Consider the following 15,690-nt stretch of genomic DNA (forward strand, 5'->3'; position numbering starts at 1 on the left):
AAAATGTATCCTACACTCCTTCTTTCACAACTTGGACAGGTGGTGAAGTGTAATGCAAATGATGGACTGATTTGTCTTAACAAAGACCAAGATATGACACAGCAATGCTTTGACTATGAGATCAGAGTGTCTTGCTGTAAGGGTAATTGTTACAGCTCAACACAGGCACCAATTACCACTCCTGATTTGGCACCTTCAGCAACTCCAAATTCAAGTGTTACTGTTTCTCCTGAATGCATTTGTAATTGGTCAGAATGGTTTGATTTTGGAAGCCCAACAACAGGATCTGAGGGTGGGGAAATGATACCCATAAATGAAATTATAAATGCATATCCTAATACTTCTGCTCCAATTGAAATTAAATGTCGTGCAAAACTTTACCCTGAACTTGAACTATCACAACTGGGCCAGGTGGTGACATGTAATACTAAGGATGGACTTGTTTGCTTAAACAAGAACCAGGGTGTTACACAGCAATGTTTTGATTATGAGATTAAATTGCTTTGTTGTCAAGGATTGTGTGAAATAACACCATATACATCGCAAAGTTCATATTTTTCCTCCAGTACAATTTCAACCACAACTTTTCCAGTTCTATCAGAATCAACAAAGAGGCCAAGCACAGAACATCAACATTGTTTCTGTGAAATAAATGGTGATACATTTGCTCAAGGTATTTTTAATGTTCTTTAATATTGATTATTTTTTAGAATATTTAAATATACTCCTGCTGATTTGTGACAGTGTTTTATGTATCTATGTTTCAGTTTCTCTTCTTTGTTTACAGGATATGTAATTTATAATAAAACCGATGGTGACGGATGGTGCTATATAGCAAAATGCGCCAAAACAGAAGAGATGAAATGTGATGTAATAAAATTATCAGTACCCTGTTTAACAACAGTCTCACCCTCAACATCCACACCATTTACAGGCAACTGTAATAATCATGTTCCTCCTCTTGCAGTAAGTTCTTAAATAATTCAGGTTTATGTAACGCTTTTGTAGTGCCTCAGATTTTTTGTCAAATTTAGAAAGTCCCTGGTTTGATTTTAATGATACTACACCAACAAGCAACTTTTCTTATTATGTTATTTTAGAATGGTGAATCTGTAAATTGTGGAAATTGCTATATTGACACTTGCATGAACAGTACAATCAAACATTCAGCGGTAGAGTGTGAACCTGTTGAGTATCCAGTGTGTATGAATGGATATCCACCACTGAAAATACCTGATGAATCTGGATGCTGTTACAAATATCAGTGTCAATGTGAGTTAACACGACTAGCTGATGTTCCTAATTATTAAGTTTTTTGCTTTAAGCTTTGGCTATAAAATGCACTCTGTGTTGTTTTAGGTATCTGCAGTGGCTTTGGAGATCCACATTACATCACATTTGATGGAACATATTACCCTTTTCAAGGAAACTGCTCTTACGTTCTTGTCAAAGAAATCGATTTGAAGTACAATTTTAGTGTTATTATTGACAATGTCTTCTGTGACTCTGAAGATGGGCTTTCCTGCCCTAAATCCCTGACGATTTACTACAAATCTTTTGAGATGTTTATGGCTCAGGAGAATTCTGCAGGAGTTGTTACAAATTTGGTAAGTAATATAAATAGCAGGGGTATTTTTTAATTAGATTTTACAGTGAAAAAACAATTTTTGAAACTGCTTCATAGTGCCTTGAGAACTTAGAACTTGTAGCACTTCATTCAAAATAGAAAAGAAATTTTATTTTCAATTATTTTAACTATTGGTTTATTGATTTTTTATGTGACATTTGGTATGCCACCCTTATTTAACTGATTCAAACCATTGTCTCATTTAATAGTACCACCCCCACCCTTAGTGTCCCTTTTTTGGTTTGATGGGAATGTACTTGGTTTACATTAACTGTTGAATTTGTAGAAATGTTATGATGGGGTTCCAGGTTTCTTTAAAGGCAGATATATTATTATTTTTATGAGCTATGGTTTCCTCTATCAAAATGAGTTTTGTGATTAGGTTAGTCCAATGGTTAAGATTGGAAGAAGATTTCGATTTCCAGTTTTGAAAGACTATTTTCTTAGCGACAGCTAGAGAGACAAAGACTGGGGTTTTGTATTTGGGGGATGGGGTGTCTGAAGTAAATCCTAGAAGAGTGTATGAGACAGTGGGACTTTGCAATCCAGGATAGAAGTCAATGTGTTTGTTACTGTGGTCCAGAGAGAGTGAACAGGCTGGCAGAGCCAGGTAGCATAGAAATAGGTGTCTGTGCTCCCAGAGGGGAATGACCTTATGTGATTGTCGTATGCTGATATTATTCAAAACTGAAAGATGACATCTTCATTTCCAGTGTTTTGAAAGGATAGTTAATAAAAAACAGCTGTTTATTTGCTTGGTGACATCTTCAGTAGAACAATAAAGAAGATGTTTTGCAGAAACCCCAGTGCTCTGTGATTCATATAATGCAAGTTTCCACCATGTTGAGAATTTAGAAAGCAGATATACCCTAGACAAAAGTAAACCCCACGACTCCTGGTGACATATTGACGTCTTGTGAAGCTGATTAATCAGTTTTAGCAAGAAATTGAACTTTATTTACATCATTATTATCATTAAGGCAGAGCCTCTGCCAAACATGAACACAATCTTCTTCTTGTGGTGTTTGATGGCTGCCTCTCACTGCCACCTATAGAGCAGGAGGGTAAAGCACACTTCTTTGAAAACGCAAATGACTGGGGCCCTGTCCCAAATGGCACACTCCGGACTTGTGGTCCTCCTCAGAGTCCACACTTTGATGACATCATGTAGTCCAGACTTTAGGGACCCTTGATTCGAGTCCAAGGGGGTGCACCGGAGTCGTATTTTGGGGGACAGACTCGAGCATCACACCGGAAATAGGTAGAGAAGTTGCCCGTCAGTGTGAACTCCTCCCTTCCGTCGTCTGATTGGTCTGATTGCCCTTTCGCAAGGACTTCTGGGTCGGTAAAGTGCGCGAAGCCTGCTGCAGTGCTTCGCTGAAGACCACATCAAGGGGGCAAAGGAGGCGCTGATGAGCACACTTCAAAGGGTAAAAATTACAGATGGGACACCCTACGGACTCGTAGACTAAGCGAGAACGCACAATTTAAGGCCACGAGACCGAAAGTCCACATGAAGTGCGCCATTTGGGACAGGACTTGGGTTGCTTCTGTGGTGTTGACAGTTCACGAAGCCCTGCTGCCAGGACAAACAGCAAACAGGGAAAACAATAAAAGGCATGGCTTGCAGTGCATACGACTAAATGATTTTGCAGCGCATACGACTAAATGATTTTATTTTGTTTAATATTTGCACTATATATTTAACTTACTGTTACTGTTAGCTTTCTTCTCTGGCTAACTTTAAGGGGGCGGTGCCCCAGTGTCCCCTATTGACCATCCACCACTGGTCATCTATCTTGCTTATGTTTTAATGATTCATCCACAGGCCATTTCCTCAAAGTAGTCAAGACAGAAGCAGTTGAAAGTGGACAAAAGAGACTAATTAAAATACCAGGTGTACAGATAAATGTGTCTCTCTCGTCCACTTATGATCCAATTGACCAAAATTCATCTTAATATCAGGTGTAAACAACCTCAATGTTATCAGGAGTCATGGGAATTACTTTGGTTTTGGATATATCTGCTTTTAGCCTTAGGCATTATATGAATCACAGACCACTGGGGTTTCTGCAAAATATTTAACATTTTTTTAAATGTCACCAACATATATCGGATGGCCTGAGTGTGAGTAAATAAACAGCACGTTTTTTTTATTTTTGGGTGAACTACCCCTTTCAGAATTGTAAAGAAATACAGGTATAAACACACATTTCTGCTTTTCATTCTCTCTTTAAGATTTATGTGAACCAAAAGAAAGTCAGTATGCCATTTCAGAGTGAAGAGTTTCGTGTCACAGAGAATGGAATCGAGTCTCTTGTGGTCATACCTGAAATCAGTGCGCAGATCTATTTTACCGGCATGATGTTTTCCATTCACCTTCCATTGCGAGACTTTTATGGAAACACAGAGGGACATTGTGGTGAGTTCTTGCTTGTATTCTGAATGTCACGTTTTAGATTATAATAGTTTGACAGTGTTATATTTCCATTGTTTTAATTATACATTGGGTTTTCAGGTACATGTGACAATAACCAATCAGATGACTGTCGCTTGCCTAATGGTACCATTGCGTCATCTTGCCAAGATATGGCTTCACATTGGCATGTTAAAAACAGCAACAGTGTTTGTCCTCCACCAAAGCCTGAGCCCACACCGATACCCTGTCCACCTCCAGCCATCTGTAAAATCATCGAGAGCGAGTGAGCAGTCCGTTTAAACCCATTCATCGAACACAGAGTTTACTTAAAATGAGAATAACATTGTCATAAACCTTTGTATCTTTGATCTTCTGCGCAGGCTCTTTGAGAAATGTCGCATGTTGGTCCCTCATGAGCCGTATGTGAAAGCATGCAACCTTGATGTTTGTCATATGAGTGAGACCATCGGCTGTTCCAGCCTGCAGGCGTATGCAGATGAATGTGCTATGGCAGGAATCTGTGTGGACTGGAGATCGGCTACAGACGGAGCGTGTGGTAAGTCTAACTAAACATCACGATCGCATAAGAATAACTGTTTTAATCACTGTTTTTAGTCAGCATCTGACTATTTTACCCTTTCAGATTTGAAATGCAAAGAGCCACAGGTATATAAAGCATGTGGACCACAGGTGGAACCAACGTGTGATGAGAGGTACAGTATATCAAATCAAAAAGTTTCTCTTTTGTATACACAACTGTGGCAAATGAAATTGACTATGAGATTATTGTTTATGTGTGTTATATTAGATTTAACCTCAAATACATACATCAGAATGATGCCTTCCGGGCTTTGGAATCCATGATATGGGAAGGTTGTCATTGCCCGAATGGTACCACACTTTTGAGTCCTAATTCTAATATCTGTGTTCCCACCTGTGGTAAGTGCTATTTAACATTTATGAATATAATAAAGGTTTTGAGCAGATTAACTCATTCCCCGTCCAGAAAATGTTATACTTAAAATATATGAACATACAAATATATCAAATGAAACAACAGACCATCTGCTTTCAAACAAACAAAACTGGAAGACAATTTTTCATCCTATCTATATTTTTTCTCTGCCTATATTTTTTTCTCTGCTTATAAACTCTTAAATATGGGTATTTTTCTTTGCAAAAAGCTGAAGTGATTGCATTTTTGTGAAGGAATTTTGTTAGAGATCAGATTCAGAACGATTATCAAAACATACACAGAGTTTAAAATTAATAAATTAAGTTTTGGTTTCAGTTTTTTCATAAATTGGGTGAGTGGCCATCTAGTGGATTATCGCGGTATTGCAGATTAACATAGAATTCAAATTGTTGCAAACGTTTTCTTTTAATTGATGATATAACTCGTCAGTGGCGGGGAAAGAGTTAAATCTGTATGTGCATATAACTACACACATAATAACAAATCAACATAAACATGCAGACAGTCAGAGATTAATTTTCAGATTTTTTTGACATGTCCTCTAGCGTAACTTGCTAAACTCTATCTAAAATTGTTTTCTCTTTACACCATCTTTTAAAAGTATAATTCATGCAGGCTTCATTTTGAGCTCACATGTATTCAGAAACACTTACAGGTATATTTAAACTGATGTAGTGAGGCTAAAACTGTGAAAGAGTTATCAATCAGTTATAAAACAGATGTTAAGTCATTTTTCCTCAAGTGCACACGAGTGGACATCATTACATTAAATGTGTTATGTGGTTATTGATATTCTTTAAACATGCACACTGCTTGACTTTCCAGAGATTTGTATGTTACCAAATGGAGGATGGAGGAAGGTAGGAATATTGAATAATTAAGTTAAGAAACAAACGTTGAAGAGCTTTGCTATTTAATACACTCGCTGCCAGTAAATATCTTATTGAAGTCATTTAAACTCTTGATGTATTTGTAAGGCTAATGACACATGGATGATGGGATGCGAGATGTGTAGATGTCAGGAAGAATCCTTGACCGTACACTGTGAAGCTCTTTCATGTCCTACACAACATCCAGTTATCTGTCATGAGATTGGTCAGGTTAAGGTTACAGAAATCGTGGACTGCTGTGAGATTAACAAATGTGGTGAGTTATAAACATACAAGACACTTACTATAGAATCACATATTTGAGGGGCCTAAACATGCTTGAAAACTCATGACACGTTGCACATGCATTCGAAGTGGTGAAAATGTACATGTGGTATAAGTTTCAGAATTGGGCATGTAAAAATGGCTCTATAGCACCACCTACAAAAAGTTATAGTGCCACCTACTTTAAACGTAAAGGTACAACATTTGGTAGGATCACCCCAAGACCTACAAAAAGTATCTTGGGGCCAAGCTCAAAACCTCACAGAAAGTCGGCCATTAAGAATTTTCTTTGTAAGTTTTGTGCAAATTTGGCCAGTTTCAGGCTTTATACTTTAACAAACTCCTCCTAGAGAGTTCATATTTGGTCTAATGCAGGGGTGTCCAATCCTGCTCCTGGAGGGCCGGTGTCTTTGCAGAGTTTTATTTCAACCCTTATCAAACACACCTGATCCAGCTAATCAAGGTCTTAGCAGGCAGACTAGATACTTTGAGGCAGCTGTGTTCAGGGAAGATTTAACTAAACTCTGCAGGATACCGGCCCTCCAGGACCGACTTTGGACACCGTTGGTCTAATGTAAAGGCCTTAGCGATGCTAAATTGCAGAGATCTTGATTTTTCATTGGAGGGTGTGTCCATGGCAGCTGGACAGATTTTGCTATTTCGCCATGAAACAGGAAGTTGTTCTAAGAGCTGATTCACACTGGATGCGTGGCGTGAGCGTCTCAGCTGCGTGGCATGTCCATTTTTATTTAGGCTCCCATGTTAGCAGGTTTGACCGTGCACACCCTAACTCAGGCTTAAAATGCCCAATCTGACCCACGCTTCACATGTATGATAAGAGTCCTGGCCTGAACACATTTGCCAATATTCAGCTACAGTCATAGTGCCACCTGCTGCCAGCAGGAGGTGTGACACATCAATATTCCTTTAAATATACGTATAGACCATTTTGCAAGATGTAAACAACACTGTTTTTTCTAACACTGAACAAAATATTAATAATAATTCATATTAAAACAAAGTACAACCAACAGAAAATTTAGAACTGAATCAAAATGTAAAATAAATGTGAACAAACGAACTTAAAAACAACAGGAAGTGTAGCTAAACCAGTGTTGTTTACATCTTGCAAAATGGTGTATATTTATCCATTCAAATTCATATTCCCACTGTTCACTGCTTTCCAGAGGTCATCGGGTGGTGGTGCCCATGCGTGTGAGGGCCATTCCATTTTTTATTTGTCTTTAAAATGTTTATTGTCAAAAAAGAAAAGATTTGTTGGTTCATTGGTTCAGTAAGTTATCTGGTTGCCTTAACATTTTGAGTTAATTCAACTTAAAAATAAAAAACTAAATTAAAAGAAAGGTTGCGTGATAATATTGTGTCACCTAATATTTTTAAGATTAATTAACTCAATTTTAAGGCCGCCACGTAACTTTTTTAAGTTGAACCAACCATTTTTTACAGCGTAACCTCTGAATTTTCTGTTTTTTTATTGTTTTTTTTTTTTTTACAGTGTGTGATGTTAGTCTTTGTCCCAGTAAGATCTTCACTTGTCCTGTTGGATTCAGTGTGGAGATAACAATGGGAGTCTGCTGTCCGATCTATCACTGCTGTGAGTTAGGTTTATAATCCTCTCATTTAATACAAAAGACTTACAGTATAAACGCTGAATACTACTTTTAATACTTTTTTCTTTACTGCACAGTGCCAAAAACTGTTTGTGTGTTCAATCATACTGAATATAAGGTAAGGTAAACCTACTTCATGTTATTACTGCTAAACAAATATTGTTTTTGTGATTTGTGATCCTGTCTGTGAAATCCAGACTAAAGTCTTATAATGTAATGATGAAATTTGGAGCATCAAAGTGTGATTTCACATTGAGTTTAGTCTTTGACATGAACTTTCCTGAGTATCCCACTGGGAATCAATAAAGTAAAGTCCATCTGTCCATCCATCCATTTAACCATCTATCCATCCATCCATCCATTCATTCAACCATTCATTCACCCATCCATTTATCCATCCATCCATCTTACTCAGTCAATGTTAAAGATATCAAGATGATATTTTCACAGAATGTTCTGGATGATTTTATGGACTTCATTTGAGTTTTCACAGACAGTGTCAGACATATTTGAGATGTTTATGATTTGAAGTATCTTATGACATCATTTCCTATTTTATTTTAGCCTGGAGCACTTGTGCCCTTCAGTCAGTGTGAGAATTGTCTATGTAGTGATAATGTGGATCCTGAGACTCGACTGCATTCAATTAAATGCCAAGCAGTTCAGTGTGACACATATTGTCAAGTGGTAAGAGAAAAAAACCTTCCCCTTTACTTCAACAGATTACTGATTATTACAAATTCCAGATTGGGCAGAAGGCTTAACCAGTTCCTAAACAAGTCATGTTAAACACTTGCATCCTATTGGTTCATTATCTGTCACAACGTGTTGTCATCATCTTCAGTAAAAATTTGGAAAATGTTATGCATCGCGCATTCAGAATTCTCTGCTTTATCGTGGCTGAAGGTTTAAAACAAGGTTGTTTTACTTTTTGAGAACAGATTGTTATGATTGTTTTTTTTATTTTGAAGTGAACAAATACAAATGCAATATAGAAATATTACAATACTATGTTTGTCTTCTGTTCAGAGAAACTGTTAACACATGAGAATCAGATTACAGACAGATACAAAATAGTTAATAAATTCAAGTTTATAACACGGTTCTGTTGAATGCTATATTCTGATTGGTTGAAAAATGTTCCACGGGTATGCATTATTTTTCGATAACTGCACACCTAACTTTTTAAATGTTTAAAAAAAGGCACCAGACCAATGTTTGTGGTAACTATGGTATAAGAGCAATAATTCTTTGAAAATAATGCACACTCCACTTCGAGTTGTGCCACATTACCTCTTGGGTGTGCATTATTTTCTTATAGTTCAATGGCCCGTCGCCTGTATTCCTTACTTAATTTTAATTTTGTGTATTATTTATAAAGCACATTTTCACTATTTTGCATTGTATCAAAGCAGCTTTACATGAGATTCAACACTGTTATCTAAATGTGTGTTTGGTTTTCTAAGGGATTCGAGTATCAGCTGGTTTCTGGTCAATGCTGTGGACAGTGTGTGCAGACCAGCTGTGTTACTGTGTATGCAGGAAACATCACACAAATCATCGAAGTCAGTTTCATACATCTTCATTTAATGCCACGACTCTATTTCAAACCTATACAGTATGTGAAGAATGAACCAGATTGATGTGAGATGTGTTGTGTTTTCAGCCTGGTAAAGTTTGGTCTCCACCTGGTGACAAGTGTGTGAAATTTGATTGTGTGAAGATTGAAACGCAGTTTATTACAATGGAGGCAAAGACTGTTTGTCCATACTTCAATCCAGATGAATGTGTACCTGTGAGTTGGCAACTAAACATAAACATGTTTTTATTTAAAAAAGTTTTTATTCTGTATAATTTTTGCATGATCGTCTCTCTCGGGCAGGGAACAGAGTTCATTGCTCCTGATGGATGTTGTCGTTCATGTAAGTGTTTCCATTACACTAGCAGGTGAAGGTGCACATCCTTCTGATGTTTAATTATTTATTCATTAATGTAATCAGGGGCAATGCACATTAATAATACATAGTTATGAAAATGTGCCTCCGTAGTGCCTTTTGGCAGGTTGAGATATCGACCATAGGTGGTTTTCTGAATGGAACGTTACAATCAATCACCTCTGAAACGGGCATGTGTACACCGTCCTGTAATCTGATTTATATAATCCTTAAAAACAGGTGGAGAAAAACCATTTAAGATTTTAAAAATAAATACCAAACTGAATCAAATGTTCCCAGCTTAAAATAGACAATGTAGTTAATATGCTACGGTAGTAAAAACTTTTTTTTATCTAAGACCTTAAGAGTTTTTTAGTAAAGTCACTGAATTCAGATGTCTCATCTTTACAGGTGTAACCGTACAAAAGCATTGCAATGTCAGTAAGATGTCAACGTATCTGGAGAGCAACGGCTGCAAGACCACGATGCCGGTGGAGATGGGCACATGTGACGGCTCCTGTAACACATACTCTATGTAAGTTTTAACAACACAAACATATATATATATTTATTTAAAAGTTTGTTGTTTCTAAAAAAGTATATCTCGTCACATTCAGGTACTCCATGAAAGACAAAGCCGTACAACATTCATGTTCCTGTTGTCGAGAAATGGCGACATCAGAGAAGAAAGCAGATCTTGTGTGTCCAGACGGATCCACGATCACACAAACGTATATCTCCATAGAGAAATGTGGCTGTGTGGAGACCGAGTGTGCTGTTCAGCAGAAGTCAATAATAAAACAACGACGCAAACGCTGATGATGTAGAGCTCATAATACTAAAATCACTCTGTTACAATCTGTATTTATAGCTTAACTTCATTATATTATCTCTTCATCTCTGTTATTATTTCTTTTAACAACTCAATAAACTCAATAAATAATTGCAAAGTGATCTTAGTCTTGTGAATGTGGAGAAAGTGTCTATTTAAATGAAATATATTTGATAATGTTTCTGTAAGATAAAGAATGATAATAAATTGCTTTTTCCATCTCCAGCTAAACATGTCGGTATATTCAATTCAAATGTATTTATATGATGCTTTTCATCACAGTGTTGCAAAGCAGCTTTACACAGAAAAAGAAAAAAGGAAACTTATGAGATGCACCAAGGTTTTAACAAAGTTCAAAAGTTTTAGAAAGCTTTTATACCAAAAATGAAATCTGATGGTGTTGTTTGTAGATAAAAATATAATTAAATAACTGAATTCTGAAGACAAAGCAGTCCATACAAAACCATTTTAAAACATCTAAAGTGATAAAAGAGCAAGAGATCATATCTGTAAAGGGTGACTTCAAAGAAGATAATATAAATATATTAAATATATTGTTGAATTGGCCTTGTCTGAAGACTGCAGAAGCATGGCAGTGGGGTTGTATTCAATCCACATGATGCTTTTGTTTATTTGTATTCACAAAAAATATTTACAAAACATCGATTAAAATTAAGAAGCAAATTATATGAAACGGAAATTGGCACTGAAGAAGGAAACAAAACTTATGAAGTGGTCAAAAATGATGTCTGATTCACTCCGTTACCACCCCTATATATGACGATTACAATCTGACTTTCATAATAAGATCATTAAATTAAAACAAAACATAAATAATAGAACAATTTTCAAACACAATAATACTTAAACATAAATATAAGACAAAATACAATGTCCACAACATATAGTTTTGATTTATTTGGAATATTTTTTATTCCATAGAGTTTACTGTTATTCTTTAATGTGGAAGAAAATATAAATAATGAGTAAGAGATCTAAAAATAACTGAACAGTGTTGTGTATATTCAATGCATGAATATATTATAAGATGCTATTTTTCCTCATAAAATTGTATATTAGTAATACAAATGATTAATAATAAGAATGTAATACTAAAACTTTTTCTGAGATTGTGGGATATACAGGGGCTGTTTCCTGGACAGGGTTTAGGTTTAGGCCTTGTTTATATTATCCTTTAAAAAGTTTTTACAAACAAACCAAACAAAACACAAGGTGTTTTGAAATTAAAGCAGCTCAAACATGCATTTTATTCTGGGACTAGGATAAGCCCTGTCCCGGAAACCGGTCCTTAGAGATTTCTGGACAGGGTTTAGATAAATCCAGGACTAGGCCTTAGTTATATTAGGACATTTAACTTACAAAAAAATAATACTGGTGACAAAAATAAATGCACTTTTTTATATATTTTATGTCCATGCAAGTTGTTTTTAAATGAAGGCAGCTCAAACATGCATTTTACTCTGGGATTATAAGATAAACCCTGTTCGGGAAACCTCCCATATGACAATAAATATGATAGATGACAGATATTGTGTTATATTAGACATGACTTTATGACCAAAAATAACAAAATTTCATGAGCCATTAAATGGAAATTGTCTGGAAATGCTAGAAATGAAACACTGACAAGGATTAATCAAATTCAGTAAAGTTTAAATCAAATAAAGTTGAATAAAATCAATAGATTTTTTGCGTGCTTGATATTGGTGATCATTTGATATTTTGTTTACCCAGATTGTTCACACAATTAATCCTCCTAGTATCTTATAATATGTCAAAGTGGCAAATATTAATGGATCATTTTTCCCTCCCTTGTGTATTACATTAAATGTGTATATATGTATTGCGAAATTGACCTTTACTTAAACGCTATTTAAACTCTGTCACCTTAATTTGAACATGTCAAAGCAGGACATCTGTCATCACAATGTGTGTTTATATTACGACATTGACTTCAGCATCCTGAATTGGGTTTTATTCTAAAGATGATATTAAGCTCCATCTGTTTACTTTCTACTTATGAAATAATACCTACAGTCCACATGCGATAAAATATGACGGAAACCGTGACGAAACGTGAGACCGGAGCTCCTGCTTTTAACAAACACGCTTTACAAAGGTTCACGTCTTTACAAAATATACATGAGCCTGAAGAGGGTTTCTTAATAAAAGCTAAAATCTGAAGTTCAATCTGAAAGCATTTTGTATTTTTGATTCAACTTAACAACACTCTTAAAAATAAAGTTGATACCACAAAAACATTTCAATTAATTTCTTTCTCAGCTTTTATAGTCCTTTAGTAAATGGATGGTAAAAAGGAACTTTAGCAACTTTTTTGTCACATAAGAATTGTTTTCTATATGAAAATATTACTTTACAGAAGAGAGAGAGAGAGATGTTGAATTGTTTTGATCAGGATGCAGATCCTGGAACAGTTTATGACAAACCCTACTGGACTTAAGCTGTAATTGCTATTACAGGGAAAAGCTTGTCTTTCTTTAGACCAAACTCCAGTAAAAAGTTTAGTAAAGGAGTGTTTTCAACCCTGAGTCACTGTTGTGGATTAATGTATTATTGTAGTTTCTGTTCAGCGCTGAGATCAATATTTATACATCATTACTTGATTATAGAGTCAAAGGACCCAACCCCACAAAAACTCTTGCTCAATCACTTTGTTCACTCGCTCACATTACAGAATATAGACACACCAAAGCCACAAGACCTTATCTTAAACAACTTAAACCACTATTTTAAGTCTCTTTATTTGATTTATTGTTCATTGATGTTTTATTGCACGCATTATTCTCACACAAACAAGGCCCAGAAATGCAATTAAAATGAGTTCAGATATACATTCATTTAGATTGCATCCTTCTGTATATCACATAATTCCTGTTATAATACCTAAATAAAAATTAAATTTAATACGTTTGCTTCCCATCATAGCAATAAATACTAATAAATATAATGAATGTGATGTTTATGTGATCCAGCACTGTAACCATTACATGCCTACAGCATATAGAGGAACTATATGGAATCTGTGATAAAATATTAAATTGCATATTTATATATAATTTTTGTAATGATTGTTTTATCAAATGAACTGAATTTATTATTCATCAATTGATCTGTTAGATTATGCCGTCATTGAAGATAAACAGAGTTTTGGCCCCACCTTCATCCGACTCTTAAGTCTCTATAAAACTGATAGTAAAGAACCGAATGTGTCTCATTGATCCTGTGGAGAACCTGCACGCTCCACAAACCATCATGGGTTTGTTAAAGATCATATCTAGTACAGTGCTACTATGGATCACACTGTCTATTGAACTTACTGCAACACAGATAAGTAAGCTGAACTTTTAACAAATTATTAATTTAATTTCATTTATGTTGCTTGTAACTTCAATTTATTTATTATTGTGAAATATACAAATTTGGTGGAATGAATTTGCTGCAGTTTTAGTTCATGTTTATGTTGTTTGGTAAAATATGTTAGAATGCATATAATACGAGTTTATAGCTGGAATTATTATTATTTAGGAGGAAATCAATTTAAATCATGAAGATACTACAGTAGATCATTTTCTTTCAAATTGGGTTAGGTTTAGGTAATGGACATTTATAAAGAAAATTTTAGCTAAATTAATAAATTGAAATGTCAATCTGCTTCGTTGATCACCATTAAAATTTTATGTTACAAAGTCTATGAACAAAAGTTACAAAAAAAAAAAAAATAATAATTATACTAAAATAATCCAAATGCTTTAGTTTGGGTTTAGTTTCAACTACCCAAATATAACACTGTTATAAATGTCTGTAGAAATGACATTATTACTGGCAGCTGTTTTCCAGTAACTTACTGTAGATTTAAAATTAATGTTTTTTACTGGCAACAGTTTGTTCGAAGTTAAATGAACATTAAACATTAAAAAGTCTTTATCTTTACAGAATAAAACTATAAAATAACAGCCTCATGCAAAGCACTCTGGGAACCTTGTTAATGTTTAATGTTCATTTAACTTTGAACAAACTGTTGTCTAAATAACATAAATTGCACTTTACAGTAAGTTACTGGAAAATGTCTGTATAAATCCAGCATTCTTTTTACAGTGAAGTTACTTTAATATTTTTGAATTTAGTGATACTTTCTTTTCTGTAAATTCTTCAAAATGATTGAATGTTTCTGGGCGTTTTCCAGCGGTTTTCCCGACATTCAACATCAGTCCAGTGACCACAGCACAACTGATTTCAGGTAAATATCCATCAGTCATTTAAATGTGACGCTTTCGGCAACATGACATTAACGTGTACTTCTTTTTATTTCCTCAGGACTGAGTTCACAACACAATGAGCTGGTTTGTAGCACGTGGGGTAACTATCATTACAAGACTTTTGATGGAGATTACTTCCAACTCCCGACCACCTGTAACTACATACTGACCTCCAGCTGTCAGAACAGCTATGAAGATTTTAACATTCAACTGAGACATCAGGTGCTCAACGATGAACCCACCATCAGCAGAATCATCATGAAACTGGAGGGAACCGTAGTTCAGCTCAACAAAGACTCCATCAGTGTTGATGGTCAAACGTATGTCTTTTAATAGATTTAAACTGGAAGATTCATTCATTAAATGTATGATTTGTTGGTTTGCTTGTTAGGGTTAACATTTGTGAACTACTACATTACTTAACAATGAACATTTATTAATTTATTAATCTTAGTTCATGTTATCTTCACTATTACAAACTTAAATCAAATATTGGATGAATGTGACCTTATATTAAAGTGTTACTGTGAACAGATTTTTTATGTTATATTTGTGTGATTTGGGAAATAGACATCCTGCTGATGAACATCTTTAAAGAATCTAAACTGGTTTAGTTTCCTGGTTTCTTCTCTCAAAGTGTCCAAATCTCTTCATAAACCAGAAAACCAGACTGGAAGACTAACTTAGACCAGTTTAAAACATCTAACACTTTTGGTTTCTCTGTGTAGAGTGACGCTGCCATTCAGCAGCTCTGGAATTACAATAGAGAAGTTGACGCATTATATTATGGTGAAAGCTGTTTTTGGATTGGTAGCCATG

General features: G+C 35.2%; 1 protein-coding gene across 1 annotated transcript; it reads left to right on the forward strand.

The window, feature by feature from the left end:
- Positions 1 to 1,145: 1,145 nt before the first annotated feature.
- Positions 1,146 to 10,560, forward strand: muc5f (mucin 5f). Its single transcript, XM_073813421.1, has 14 exons — positions 1,146 to 1,272; positions 1,360 to 1,607; positions 3,866 to 4,049; positions 4,146 to 4,329; positions 4,427 to 4,602; positions 4,690 to 4,759; positions 4,855 to 4,985; positions 7,693 to 7,791; positions 7,885 to 7,925; positions 9,274 to 9,372; positions 9,474 to 9,602; positions 9,690 to 9,729; positions 10,153 to 10,276; positions 10,359 to 10,560. The coding sequence occupies exons 1-14, from the start codon at positions 1,146 to 1,148 to the stop codon at positions 10,558 to 10,560; spliced, it is 1,854 nt and encodes a 617-aa protein (XP_073669522.1).
- Positions 10,561 to 15,690: the final 5,130 nt, after the last annotated feature.

Source organism: Paramisgurnus dabryanus, chromosome 2, assembly GCF_030506205.2.
Source record: "Paramisgurnus dabryanus chromosome 2, PD_genome_1.1, whole genome shotgun sequence".
In the NCBI taxonomy this organism is placed as follows: domain Eukaryota; kingdom Metazoa; phylum Chordata; class Actinopteri; order Cypriniformes; family Cobitidae; genus Paramisgurnus; species Paramisgurnus dabryanus.

What these genes read in the sequence shown, in the direction of transcription:
- muc5f (XM_073813421.1), top strand. Translation starts at nt 1,146, where the DNA reads ATGAACAGTACAATCAAACATTCAGCGGTAGAGTGTGAACCTGTTGAG. An exon ending in CAGGAGTTGTTACAAATTTG is followed by an intron (nt 1,608 to 3,865) that starts GTAAGTAATATA and finishes TCTCTCTTTAAG; the next exon opens with ATTTATGTGAACCAAAAGAA. An exon ending in ATCCAGATGAATGTGTACCT is followed by an intron (nt 9,603 to 9,689) that starts GTGAGTTGGCAA and finishes TCTCTCGGGCAG; the next exon opens with GGAACAGAGTTCATTGCTCC.